We start from the raw sequence: 13489 nt of genomic DNA on the forward strand, positions 1-13489 counted from the left end.
GCATTCATTGAGTGCAGACACTTTTCCTTTGAATTATCACCATTCCTCCCTCCCTCCAAATTTTTTTTCTTCCTTTTCCCCCCTTTCTTCTGTTGTTTTCTTTGTTGTAATAGTAAAAAAAAAAGTGGACTGTCTTCACTATGTCAGTTTTTTATGTCTTTTACTTTCCACTCAGTAAAACATTTGAACAAAGAAGAAAGTTTGGGGGTCGAGATTTTCATAATTAAATGAATCAAAGTGATAGAAAAGGCATTTATAATGTGACAAAATATGTCTATTTCAATTAAATGCTGTTTGCAATTAAATGAACTTTCTGTTCATCAAAGACTTCTGGGGGAAGAAAAAAAAAATCAGTTTCCACGAAAATATTAAACCGCAACTGTTTTCAACACTGACAATAATAATAATACATGTTACTTGAGCATATTAAAGCATATTATATCAGCATATTAGAATGATTTCTGAAGGATCATCTGTATATATATCATATATATAGCTATATTATTGATTGCTGTAGATTTTAAATACACTTTTAATACGAATAAATTTAATTATTTTTGTGGTACTGCTGGGCGAAATATGGTACGAGTTCAACCAACCGTTGTGGTTTCAATTTCACGTAAAATATGTATTTTTCAAATACAGCCATACTGATGCATAGCTGAAACAATTGCTGCATGCCTGCATTTATTCAATGGGCACGAAGACCGCTATGTAGGCTACTGTATTCAGACCGACTGCAATGATTGGATGAACTTTTTTTGGTCCTGGGACTTCCACAGAACATATATGTAAATGTTTTAATATTTAGACCACTTCTATTATTGATCGCTATTAGGATGTGAAGAGATAACAAAATCTGTTCTGTAAAACAAAAAGTGTTTAAGAAAAACATTGCCAAGCCTACCTTTAACTTTACAAGCATTTCACCATTTTATTTGATGAAACGATCGTCATGTCATATACACAGAAACTGGTCTTCACGACAACACGTCAAAATAAAAGTTTGGTGTAATTTGAAGAAATTATAACAAATATATTATTATTGCAGAGTAGAGGAATATTTACAGAATATTACACAAGCTTTCATACATGTTTTAATTTAAACAGTAAACTTGCCAAAAAATAAAAAGAATCATTACCTTTTAAGATAAACTAAAATGTTAGTTTTATAAACTGATTTGATTACCACCATTTTTAGATTTTTTTTTTATTAAATAAGTATTTGACCATACAGTGTTTTTATAATCTGATAATACTGTCTGGAAAAATGTACTCCAGACAGTAAAATACAGATTTTCAGATCATACTGCCCAGCACTAATTTGGGGATATTTGATTAATTAATAAGTGCATCATGTAATTGATTTGATTACATATTTTAATAGATTGGCATAGTCCTATCTTTTATATTGGTTTAAGAGACTTTATTATATTGGTTTAAGAGACTCTAGGCAGCACAGCTAAATTGTTAATAATCATCCAGAAGCAGCTACAACAGAACAATACCCTTAAAGCTGTTTGACACTTTGTTTTATTTATGAGAACGACCATATAATGTGTGAATACTAAGTAACTTTTGAATTTCTAGTGTGTGCGTATGTCCTTTAGAGTCATGGTTGGCTGACAGTGTGAGACGTTTGCTTCAGGCTGGCCAAATATAAACAAGACACCTTGTCTGTTTAATGCACAAAGCAGAATCATACCGCTCTCATTCCCTATTTATGATCCTCCACGCTGCCCTACAGAATTTCCTGTAAATATTCCTCTATTCCTCAATAATCCCTACATACAAACACACAGGCAATATCAGCACCTGAAAGAAGCTATTGACCCGAAAACCTACACAGAGTTGACTGAAAAGAAAGAGAGAGAGAGAAAGAGAGAGAGGGTATCTTGCACTATATAAAAAAACCTCAAGCAATGACTTCTAATTGCAACATTTTAACTATTAACAGCGGTAAAATGCCCTCAAACAGACTATTTTGCCCATCTGTTCATTTCACATTCACGCTCTTAAGCACTTCCTTCCAAGGCTAAGGTCTGCTCGGGGTGAGAGAGCAGGGAAATCATCAAGGACATAATTAAGAGGCTTATGGGCAGACAGGGTGGGAAACACACACACCCTCAAGTTTTCACCCCCTTATTAGACGCTAAACACCTCCCTTGTCTCTTCTGTACACCTGTTAGCTGAACAACTTCTGTCCGTCCCTCATCTCCCACTTGCTTTTCCTTTCTTTCTAAGCCCTTTCTCATTTTAATGTCTGTCCATCCTGTTGGCCTATGAAATATTCACTGAACATCACTGAAGAGCAGCACGTAGGACGTCCTCGTCAGGTCGGTAGAAAACAGAATATTAGAGCTGAGGTCAATGCACTTTAAACCCGTCCTATTCAGCCAATCAACGACGTGAACAAATCAAACTCTCCTGTATATCTGCGCAGTGTTAAAAAAAACCTTAAATAAGAAAAATATAATTACATAAGTGATTAAACATTACGAAACCTAATGACTTTTTTAATTTCCCAGTGGTGCCACGGCCAGGGTCACAAGCGTCTTACGTCATATCATGAAAGACTGAATGAAATGAACAGTGTACATGTTTTGAACTCAGAGCTAGAGCACAACATGCCACCTGCAACAGCTGCAAATTGTGAATTTTTAAGTTAAAATAAATAATTTTTCTGTCTCAAAATAAGTTCACCTATCCCAGCTTAAAATGTGTTCAAACAATGAAAGACAATGGGAGTGGTCAGGAAACCTGTTTGAAAACAGTTCAGCTTTAAATAATTGTACCTTTCTGCATTTCTTTTTCTTTTTCTAAACGAGTAAATGAAAACATGCAGATAATTAGTGTTTTTGAGTGATCGTTTGCTCATACAAAACATTATTAATACACCACTAGGAGATTTGGGATCATTTTTATTGTAACTAACATTATGTGAATAATTCTCTCACCTGGTGCCGATGTTTGTGCCTCTGCGTCTATTTCATTAGCCTTCTTCTTGGCTACAGCGGCTAACACCACCTCACCCTTATCTGCTGCCACGTAATGGAGGTCCTTTGAAGGTAAAGCAGAACAGCAGAGCAATCTAAAATTAATCTCAGCTCACATGACAATACTTCAGTTTTTTCCATTTTTCATTTTTGCGCTCTACTCGAAGAGAGAGAAGCAGCGAATAGAGGCTGCGGGAGCAAAAGAGAGAGAGAATAGATTAAATAACCTGTTTGAAGTTTCAGAGGGGGGGAAAAACAGATAAAAGTATCAAACTTTCAAAAATCAGTCTTGCTCATTTGTTCAGTCGCCTTTATGTTGTCCTCCCTTCCTTTTCTCTTTCTCCCTGAACTCTGACCGGACGCAATCATACTGGTTTCAAAAAGCACAAAGATGTGGGAAAAGGCATGTGTCATCTTTTAAAAAGCAGGAGCGATGCTCTTCATGTCAGAATAGAGTTTAAACTATTGTCATTACGCGCAGGTGGGTGTGTGACGCACACACATTCATACACTCGCTCTTGCTCTTTCGCTCTCTTCAATATGAGCCCTCTCATCCCAGAGAATAGACTATAACACATCTATTATAGAGCCTCATGCAGTCAGGAGACCTCCATTAACCCACAAACATGTTTTTAAATGTCACACCATTAGTCTCACCAAAATGGATGCTGGATTGAGACTAAACAAAGATAAAGCACATCTGACTGCTCAGAGAAAGTCTGGGTGAACAATGACACTCGATGTGCTTCACTGACCACAGAAATCTTTGGTGAATTCAACTAAAAGTCTTTAAAACTATCATAAAATATGCCAAACAAGTAATAAACTAAAGAAAGAGAGGCCTACCAACACAGTGGTAAATTCACTATAGAAATGCTTATTTGCGGCTTTCACAAAACGGGGCAATGGCAAATATATATAAAAAATTAGTTTATATTTAGTAATATTTTATTATTCATTTTTAGTTAGTATTAATTAAAAATAGCAACCACAATAAACAATTCCTTTGCCAAGCAATAGTTAATCTATCAGTTCCAGGAGAATAATAATTCTAATTAAACTCTAAATAAAATTAAATATAAAATACAATTAATAAGTAAAATAAAATGTAATTAAATAAAAACTTGCAAACATGCAAACTTGCATGTTTGGTCATATGTGTATACCATTCATTTAACTTATTCTAACCATCCAATTAAATATAAGAGCAAGAGCTATCTAAAATGAATCTGATATAGTATGTGTATCTTCAGTATAGTTCAAAAAACGTGGTATAAAACATTCTCAGTCAACAGAATATTCTTATGTATCTGTAGAGAAGATCCTCAGATGTTTGGACACGCTGGAAGAACTTATAATAATGTAATTGACAGACTATATTTGACCATCTTGGAGGGGCCCATTCATGGCTAAATTAAAGTGAAAGTTGTGAGAGAAGCTCAGTGCTGACTCTGATACTAATAAGATCCTCTCTCTGTCTGTCCGTTTAAACGCTAAACCCATCCTTCCGCTTCAGGGACATCAGTCAGAGCTGCGGCAAGATGCGGGGAGGGTGAATACAGCACAGTCAGACCTGCAGAGCACTAATGCCTGTTTTGTCAACCAGTCTCTCCAAGTCTGATCAAATGAGGGGGGTTGGTGACTTATAAACATCAAACGGGACTTGGTTTAGCTCTTCACAGGCTCAGGGATGAGAGCCAATAACCTCACGATTCAAACAATGATTCTTCATAAAAAAAAAAAAAAAAAAGACTTACTTTTTAATATTGAGTTTATTTAGATTAAACCTCACAATCGATTCCCTTACAATTGATTAAACATTACAAACGTAACATCATGCTAAACAATGTTTGTGGTTGTTTTTTATATTGTTTATATGTTTTATTTTTGAATATAGTCCAACTCAGACTCAGTAACGGCTTACTCAATTCACTGAATTTGATTCTAACCGCTAACTAACATGCGAGTTTGAGACTGTTTTATGAATCTTTTTGAGTAACTCAGCTATCACGGTGAAGTTTTCCTTCGATTTTTAATTATCATTGCGATTTATTAGTCACATTTTAGTCACAGTCTGGAGAGCCCTGAATCAGCTACAGGCATGAACTTTCAGTGGCTGTGTATTTTAAGAATGCCCACATTTCCATAAGCACATATACAATGGGAAAATCAGATGCAAAAACAGAGATAGAGAGAGCATTCTAAGGGCATCGTGTTTTCGGTAAAGACGGAGAATTGACAGGGAAAACGAAAGGGTGGATATTAGCAATGCATCTGAAGACCTTTATTTCAGATTAGCAGAACATAATGCTTTCTGAGCCAGAAAGAGAGATTGATCGAAAAAGAAAGGAAGGCCAGGAAACAGAGAGACAGACGGAGAAAAAGCGAGTGAATCCAGACTTCTAAGAGGGATGACAATAATTCTGTACATAAATCAGATATTATACCTCTTATTCACCACAGCTTACACAGGACACAGGATCTGGTCTAATCTTATTTATTTAAGAGCTTTAAGAGCTCAAACACGGATAAACGGCCTTTTAGTGTTATTTTTGACTGGAGAGGCATATGGAGACAGGATAAACAGCTGGTCCAGCGATGAAGCTTGATATTCACTCGACGTCAGAAAAGAGTTTAAAATTAACATGGACCAGTGGAGCAGAGCATGAGAGGGAGAAAGAACCGTTACATGCACAATTGCGCATTTACGCTCACACACACACACAAGTGCGAAGACAATTCTGGAGGATCACACCTGTAATCCACGTGAGTGTTTGAGGAAGGTGTTTATCAGATACGTGAGAGGGTCTTACAGAGTTCATTATCCATCTCGACACAGAAACCAGCCAATATCAGCTCGGTGCCGCACGTCACGTCTAATCGTTGATATGAACACGACCCCCTCCGATCCAGCAAACACGCGCACATGCATACGCCCCATTAACCAACAAAGCAAGCATACGATCACAATTATGATCTAATTAATTAATCGGCAGATCAAAAAAAAAAGAGCGAGGAATGAGTAAAGTCAGCGAAACACAGCTAAATGAATTAGCGCAGACACTATCAGGTTCACATCACAGGATAATTACAAGTATAGAATGTAACAATTATGCAAAACACTCCAGTGAATGAGCGGAGGGGCAACCCTGCCCTCCCTCTCCCTTCCTCTCTACCCCTTTGGGTGACTCCGACCCCTCCAATTTCTTCCGACACCAAAGTGCTTCACTTCACAAAAGGCTTCTTACAAAAGAAAAGAAAGAGAAATTCTTTCGGTGCTCCATTGTTGGTTCGGAGACAATGGAGACTCGAGCCCGACTCATACTGGGGGCTCTTACGTGGGGCTCCGTCCGTTTTGTTTCAGCTGACCTCTGTGACACAGAGGGGACCAGATCAGATGGAGCAAGGACCCCCGCTCGTTCTCTGCCTTTCTCTTTCTTTCTTTCTCTCCATCTCTCCTGCGGTTGGTTTAATTTAACTTCTGTGGCTAATTAGTCAAGAGCCAAAACCGTGGGGTGAAACGCCACTGCCTTTAGCTCCCTCTCACTCTCTCTCCGTTTCTCTGCCTTTAGCTCACTCGCTCTCACTTCTCTTTGTTGATTCAGAAGGACTGATATTCATGGGCCATTCATAATTTGCCACTTGCGTCTCTCTCATCCTTTCTCTTTTTCGTTTTCCCAGTGCATGTCCCAAGAATAACAGATCCAGGTTTCCTTTGCCCTTCTCTCTCCCTCCCTCCCTCCTTCTCTTCTCTGCCCTTTCAGGCTTGTGTGGCTCGAGCTCCACCTTTTCAATTGGGGCCCTCAGCAGCAGCACTTAGTGGGGAATGAATTGGAACGAGTGCGATCAGCGTGAAAGAAGGAGGGAGAGAGAGGAACTGCAAGAAAAAAGGACAGAGAGAAAGAGAGAGACAGCGGCCGGTGTGAACGCTAATAGGGAAGGTGTCACTCGGGCATGGAGAGAGGAGGCCTAGAAAAGGGGTCACACACACAGGACCATTTAAAGGAGTGAGAAACGAGAGGGAGAGAAAAGATAGTGTACCAGCCACGAGAGCTGTGAAAGACAGACTCCCTCGCTCTTTTTCTTCCGCACCCCCTCCCTCTCTCTCTTAGCAACTGTTGCTCTCTGAAGTCTCTGGGATTCTTGTTATGGTAGGAGAGAGGGGACATGACATGGCCAGGGGCCTCAAATCCCAAACTGCACCTGCCCTGAGCCTCTCAGTCTCAAAGCTCTCTGCATGTGTAACCCACCTATAACTACACTGTTATCATGACAATGCCAACACATTTTGAAGTTCATTTTAAAACAGATTTATCACTTATACCTCGGTCACAAGAATAAATGAATTAATCTTTTTATTAATAATCATCACAGATTGATATGTTTTCTTGAAAAGTATTTATTAGCTTAATATTAGCTTTCTGCCTGCATATTACCTGTCAGTTTTGAACATTTAAATATGTACTAAATGTTCAAAGGTTTGGGGTCATTAGGATTTTTTTTTTATGTTTTATGCTCAACAAGGCTGCATTCACTTGATCAAAAATACAATAAAACAGTTATATTTTGAAATATTATTGCCATTTAAAATAACTGTTTTCTTTCTGAATATATTTAGAATGTAATTTATTCCTGTGATGGCGAAGCTGAATTTTCAGCATCATTACTCCAGTCGTCAGTGTCACATGATCCTTCAGAAATTATTATAATATGATGATTTGGGGCTCAAGAATAATTGAATATTAATAAATTATTATTAATATTGAAAACAGTTGTGCTGCTCAAAAAAGTTGTGAAAACAGTAATGCATTTTTTTTCAGGATACATTGTTGAATAAAAAAAACATTGTAACATTATAATGTCTTTACTGTCACTTTTGAGCAATTTAATGTGTTCTAGCTAAATAAAAGTATTAATTTCTTTACTGAATGTAGTGTATATTTTGTTACAAATTTGTTCCATTAAAAATTCACACTTGGACACTTAAGTCACAATTAAAATGTTGAATTTAAGAATTTAATGAGATACAAAATATAACATGTTTATTTTTAACCAAGGTAATTTTATTGAAGTAGGTCTCATCAAGTTCACATTAGAAATTGCATCAAAATTAGAAAGTGTCCAAATACTTTGTCTTAATTTTTTGTGTTTGTGAGTTGATGAAAATCTAATAATTAAAAAAAATCATAAAAACATAAAATTAAAATGAATAAATCATGTGTTTACCTGCATGTCATGTGACCATTAACTAACATCAGAGAACTGCGAAAATTAAATGATTTAAAGATTTTTTTTTTTTTTTTTTTTTTGGCTGATAAAAAAGGTTTGGGAATCCCTGGAAGTGTCCAAGTACATTTCGGGCAGTTGTGGCAGTATGTGCATGTCTGAAACTGTGTGCTCACCATGAACAGATCTCTAGCTCCGATATCTACAGCCAGCAAGAAGGCGTTTTCAAACCGCTGGTGTCTGGAAGAGTAAAGTCAGAAGTATTGAATCGCCATTTCTGAACACCTGACTGAATGGTGATTTTTATTTAATGCTTATTTTAATTGAAGAGACTACATTAAACCATTCCAATCTGGAACACACACCATCAGTATGTAGAGTGTGTGTTATGTGTGTACCTGAGCAGGTGATGGAAGAATCGTCTGGCGTATCTGCTGATGGGGTCTCTGTACTCCAGTATGATAGTGTTTGAGAGGGGTCTGCAGGGAGTGTAAAACAGCCCCAGAGCCGCTTCCAACTGACCTGCAATCACACACTTTAGGATCAAATATGTATATTCAATGGCCTCAAACAGTTTTCATCAAATTATATACAAAATATCAAAAAGGTGGAATCTGCAAACAAATGATGAGACATTTTTTCAGTTACTTTTAACCAGGTGGTGACAAAGCGACTTACAGTGGATTCATTTAGTTCATCACATTAGCTATGAATGTTGATGAAGAACCACTAACTTTTGACAACCAGTGTTTTAAACTTAATTAATTTTTTCATTTTAATACTTAAAATACTTAAATTTTAAAATACTGTATGTATGTGTGTGTAGTTTCATTTTTTTTATTATAATAATAATAATTTAATAATATATATATTTTTTTAAATTTGTGAAATGTTTTAAAATTTCAAAATTCTGAACAAACAATGATTAATTTAAAACAATGACACTTGATTTGATAAAATGTTGAAATTTTACAAGTGGTCCAAATACTTTTACATTTTGAATCCATCAAAACATGGTTTTGTGCTCCATTGTCCTGCTTGTACTTCACTCTCAGCACCAGAGCACATAACGTGATTTAAATAGTGTTATTTTAAAGCGTAAAGACCTTTTTGATTCTAAGCTGTTTATTGTGCACTTAGTTTAGTCTCTGTACAGAAATCAAAGCCTGTAGGGTCTGGAGTCTTTACCTTCAGTCTGCTGGTCCAGTGGTTTTCTCAGCAGGTGATCTGTGATGGAGATGAGTGACCTGTAACACTCTGCTCCCATCATGGCCCAGTCCATATTACCCAGAATTCCCAGTGCTGCATCCACCTCCTCACAGCGCAAACGGTGCTGTACCAGATCTCCTGGGCCTAGCTGAGCACCATTAAACACACCTGCACATAGAACAAATACTGTTTTTTTATTATTATTATTATTATTATTATTAAGTGGCTGCATGGTTATGACATGACATATATCAAATACATGATGACAAAAGCAAACTTTCTCCAAAATCTCTTTCAATGGCACTGCAATGGTAACTATCATGCGCTGGCGGATTAAGCCATGTTTCCCAATCACTTTCCCTCACTCTTGGCTACATAATTTCCTGTACCCTTTTTTAATATACTATAAATAAAATTCACAAAAAAGGCAAAAATAATTTAACAATTACAAGTAACAGAGAAAGATTGTGCAAGCTCTGGATCATATGAGGTTGGAGATCTTTAGAGGCGACACTCTGTAAGATTGCCATTGACATTTGGATCGATCTTCAGTCTGTGCTCTTTCCCTGTAGCACAGTTGAGAGGTGTGTGTGTGTGTGTGTGTGAGAGAGAGCACTGAACTGACAAACACCGCAAATGCAGTCGATTTAGGTTAAACGTACTCGTTGGTGTGGATACTGCTGTCAGTTAGTTTAGAGAATTATAAGAGTCAAGGTGTGGCAAGTTCAGATGATGTCATCCACTCTAACAACATCACGTGACAATATCAATTAAATTAAGTGTAGAACAACAGAAGAAAGACAAAACGGCAACATTAACCAACAACATCAGCCAATTAAAAACAAAATCTAAATCTAACCTGGCAGATAATGGGCAGCTGCTGGTATATGAATGAGAAAAAAAAGAAAAGAAAAAAAAGTCAGCTCTTACCTTATAAGAGTCTACAAAAAAGCAAGATTACTCAATTAAAATGAAATGGAAATCTCATTAATTGGTGAAGTGCAGTCTATGGTACCCAGTAGAATTATTAAAAAATCTGTAAAATTCACAATTGCTTGCAACCTCTGATCAGTTGGTTTGAAACCCATAATAACACTGTCATACATCACAATCATAGGCAAATGATTGCTTTCATCTCTGGGACAGCTCTGGTTCACGCAAAAAAAATATTGAATCACTTTGATGTTGTTGTAAAGCATTATTTCCTTCTTTTTTGGAACACAAAAAAGAAATGACAAATGCTCACGCTTGTTCATTTAATGGCAGAGAAAGGTGACTTTCATCAAGTTTTTTTTTTTTTTTTTTAAAGAGGATGCAAACATCTCATAAAATAATTCCATGCAACTTGTACCATATATTCTGAAGGCATATAATGGAGTTCAGCGAGAAACAATGTCATATATTATAAAGTGGAAAATCTTGACATCAGTTTAGAGAATTATAAGAGTCAAGGTGTGGCAAGTTCAGATGATGTCATCCACTCTAACAACATCACGTGACAATATCAATTAAATTAAGTGTAGAACAACAGAAGAAAGACAAAACGGCAACATTAACCAACAACATCAGCCAATTAAAAACAAAATCTAAATCTAACCTGGCAGATAATGGGCAGCTGCTGGTATATGAATGAGAAAAAAAAGAAAAGAAAAAAAAGTCAGCTCTTACCTTATAAGAGTCTACAAAAAAGCAAGATTACTCAATTAAAATGAAATGGAAATCTCATTAATTGGTGAAGTGCAGTCTATGGTACCCAGTAGAATTATTAAAAAATCTGTAAAATTCACAATTGCTTGCAACCTCTGATCAGTTGGTTTGAAACCCATAATAACACTGTCATACATCACAATCATAGGCAAATGATTGCTTTCATCTCTGGGACAGCTCTGGTTCACGCAAAAAAAATATTGAATCACTTTGATGTTGTTGTAAAGCATTATTTCCTTCTTTTTTGGAACACAAAAAAGAAATGACAAATGCTCACGCTTGTTCATTTAATGGCAGAGAAAGGTGACTTTCATCAAGTTTTTTTTTTTTTTTTTTAAAGAGGATGCAAACATCTCATAAAATAATTCCATGCAACTTGTACCATATATTCTGAAGGCATATAATGGAGTTCAGCGAGAAACAATGTCATATATTATAAAGTGGAAAATCTTGACATCAGCCATTGCACTCCTGTGTACATTCATGTAAGTGCACAGCAGTTCACGCCAGTGTGCTAGGAAAAGCACACAAGGGCATCATTTTGAGATATCAATTAAAATCAATATTAATAAAATGCCCTTGTTTAGAAGGAACAACGGATGCTTTTTAAAAAAAAAGCCACGTACAGCACAGAATCAATCAGAGAGGGATAGTGAGAGCAGCTGAACGGACATTGAGCTAATGGATGTACATTCTACTGTTTACAAAGCCTTTCAAACATGTGCATTTACTGGCAAGACAATCAAACACCATTTTAATCACAAAAGGTTCAAACAGATGTGTTTTAACTGATGCATAAATTATTGGTCAACTGATATGGATTTTTTAAAGGCTGATATCAGTACAGTTATATAGTGAGAAGGCAAATAAACACTAATTTTACAACATGATTATGATGTCTGTAAGATTTTTTGTCATGTTTTTGAAACTAGTCTCTTATGCTCACCAAAGATGGGGTTTTTTGTTCACAGCTATAATATTATATAATATTATTGCAAAAAAAAAAAAAATGATATTCCTGAAATGACAAAGCTGACTTTTCAGCATCATTACTCCAGTATTCAGTGTCACATGATCCTTCACAAATCATTCTAATATGCTGATTTACTGACTTCAAAGTGCTGTCTTATCACCCATATATTTATGCAACATGTTGACTACTGTGTTGTGTTGAACGTTGTAAAATTGTGCTGATTTAAATGTCACTAAAATAATGTTATCTAGTCAAATCAGTGATATTTAGCAAAAAAAAGTCAATTGAATTATAGGTAACTTTTTCATTTAGAAAATTAAGATTTTTTTTATATATATATTCCTAAAAAAATGCCATTTATTATATTTGTGGTAAGCTAGTAAAATTATTTTTGGACACTACATTGTACTTTTTTGTTACTGTTGTTACATTATCAGCTAGTATCTTTAATATCTTTAGGTTTGTGCTGATTTTACAGTAGGTTCAGATTTCACAGTGCAGTGCATCGAGAGCATTTCGTATATATAGGCCTAACTATACTCAAACTTTCTCTTACATTTCATTTAACACACTCATCCTTAAGTATCTGCTCCACTCTCTTCCTTTCATTCATGTCTCTTCTCTCTCTCAGACACATCTTTCTATTCCTTTCTTTCATCTGTCTCTTTTGCTAACTTTCTGTGAACGTTAGCGTCTGTGATCACAATGAGCAGTAATCACCTGAGGCAGTTGACACCTGTAAAGGCGCCTTTAATAATGTAACAGAGCTTAATCCAACCATACTGGATCTGCTTCTGAACGGCACACTCAATCACAGCTACGCTTAACCTTGCTCGCTTCTCAACAGGAGACCATCAGTACAGCCACAAAAAACCACATGCAAATAAAACATTGACAACCATCATACAAAAACAGAGATATGTTGCCTATGAATAAAACAACCCATCAACAGCATCTGTAGTAATGACTCCTGAAGTCTTACAGGAACACACACATATAACAGCAAAGAAAAGCAGAGAGCACTCTCTTTTTTATCTCTTTTTGTTTCTAACTCCCCTCTCAGACAGAAATCACCTCCCGTGGACGCTGAGAGCAGAAGGAGGCGCCATTTTGTGGTAAATGAAATGACGCCACCATTTTTTTTGTAAGTGAATTTAGAAAAGAGGTCGGGGAGGGTCCAATTAAAACTGCATGTGGGAAATTAACAGGCCGCCTCCCACAAGCCCCTGAAGAGCAACTAATGTGACTAATAACAGTGTAGAGAGAAATGACAGACGTCAGCAGACACAGAAGAGCTGCAGAGAGTCGCAATAACACAATGATGCTATTTATAGCACACATATACACAAAATTGAAAAAGAAAAGGATTCATTTTCTC

The 13489-nt window shown here is 36.3% G+C and overlaps 1 protein-coding gene across 3 annotated transcripts in view; it reads right to left on the bottom strand.

The window, feature by feature from the left end:
* The window catches only part of wdpcp (WD repeat containing planar cell polarity effector), a 100850-nt gene that overhangs the window by 4655 nt on the left and 82706 nt on the right, over nucleotides 1-13489 (bottom strand). For all 3 annotated transcript variants that reach the window (XM_084097697.1, XM_084097698.1, XM_084097699.1), the window contains exons 11-14: nucleotides 9411-9599; nucleotides 8621-8744; nucleotides 8399-8462; nucleotides 2958-3060 (exon numbers count right to left, since the gene is read on the bottom strand). In XM_084097697.1, coding sequence (XP_083953823.1) covers nucleotides 2958-3060; nucleotides 8399-8462; nucleotides 8621-8744; nucleotides 9411-9599 — 480 coding nt within the window. The remainder of the gene's footprint in view (nucleotides 1-2957; nucleotides 3061-8398; nucleotides 8463-8620; nucleotides 8745-9410; nucleotides 9600-13489) is intronic.

This window comes from Abramis brama, assembly GCF_963993115.1.
Source record: "Abramis brama genome assembly, chromosome: 21".
In the NCBI taxonomy this organism is placed as follows: Eukaryota; Metazoa; Chordata; class Actinopteri; order Cypriniformes; family Leuciscidae; genus Abramis; species Abramis brama.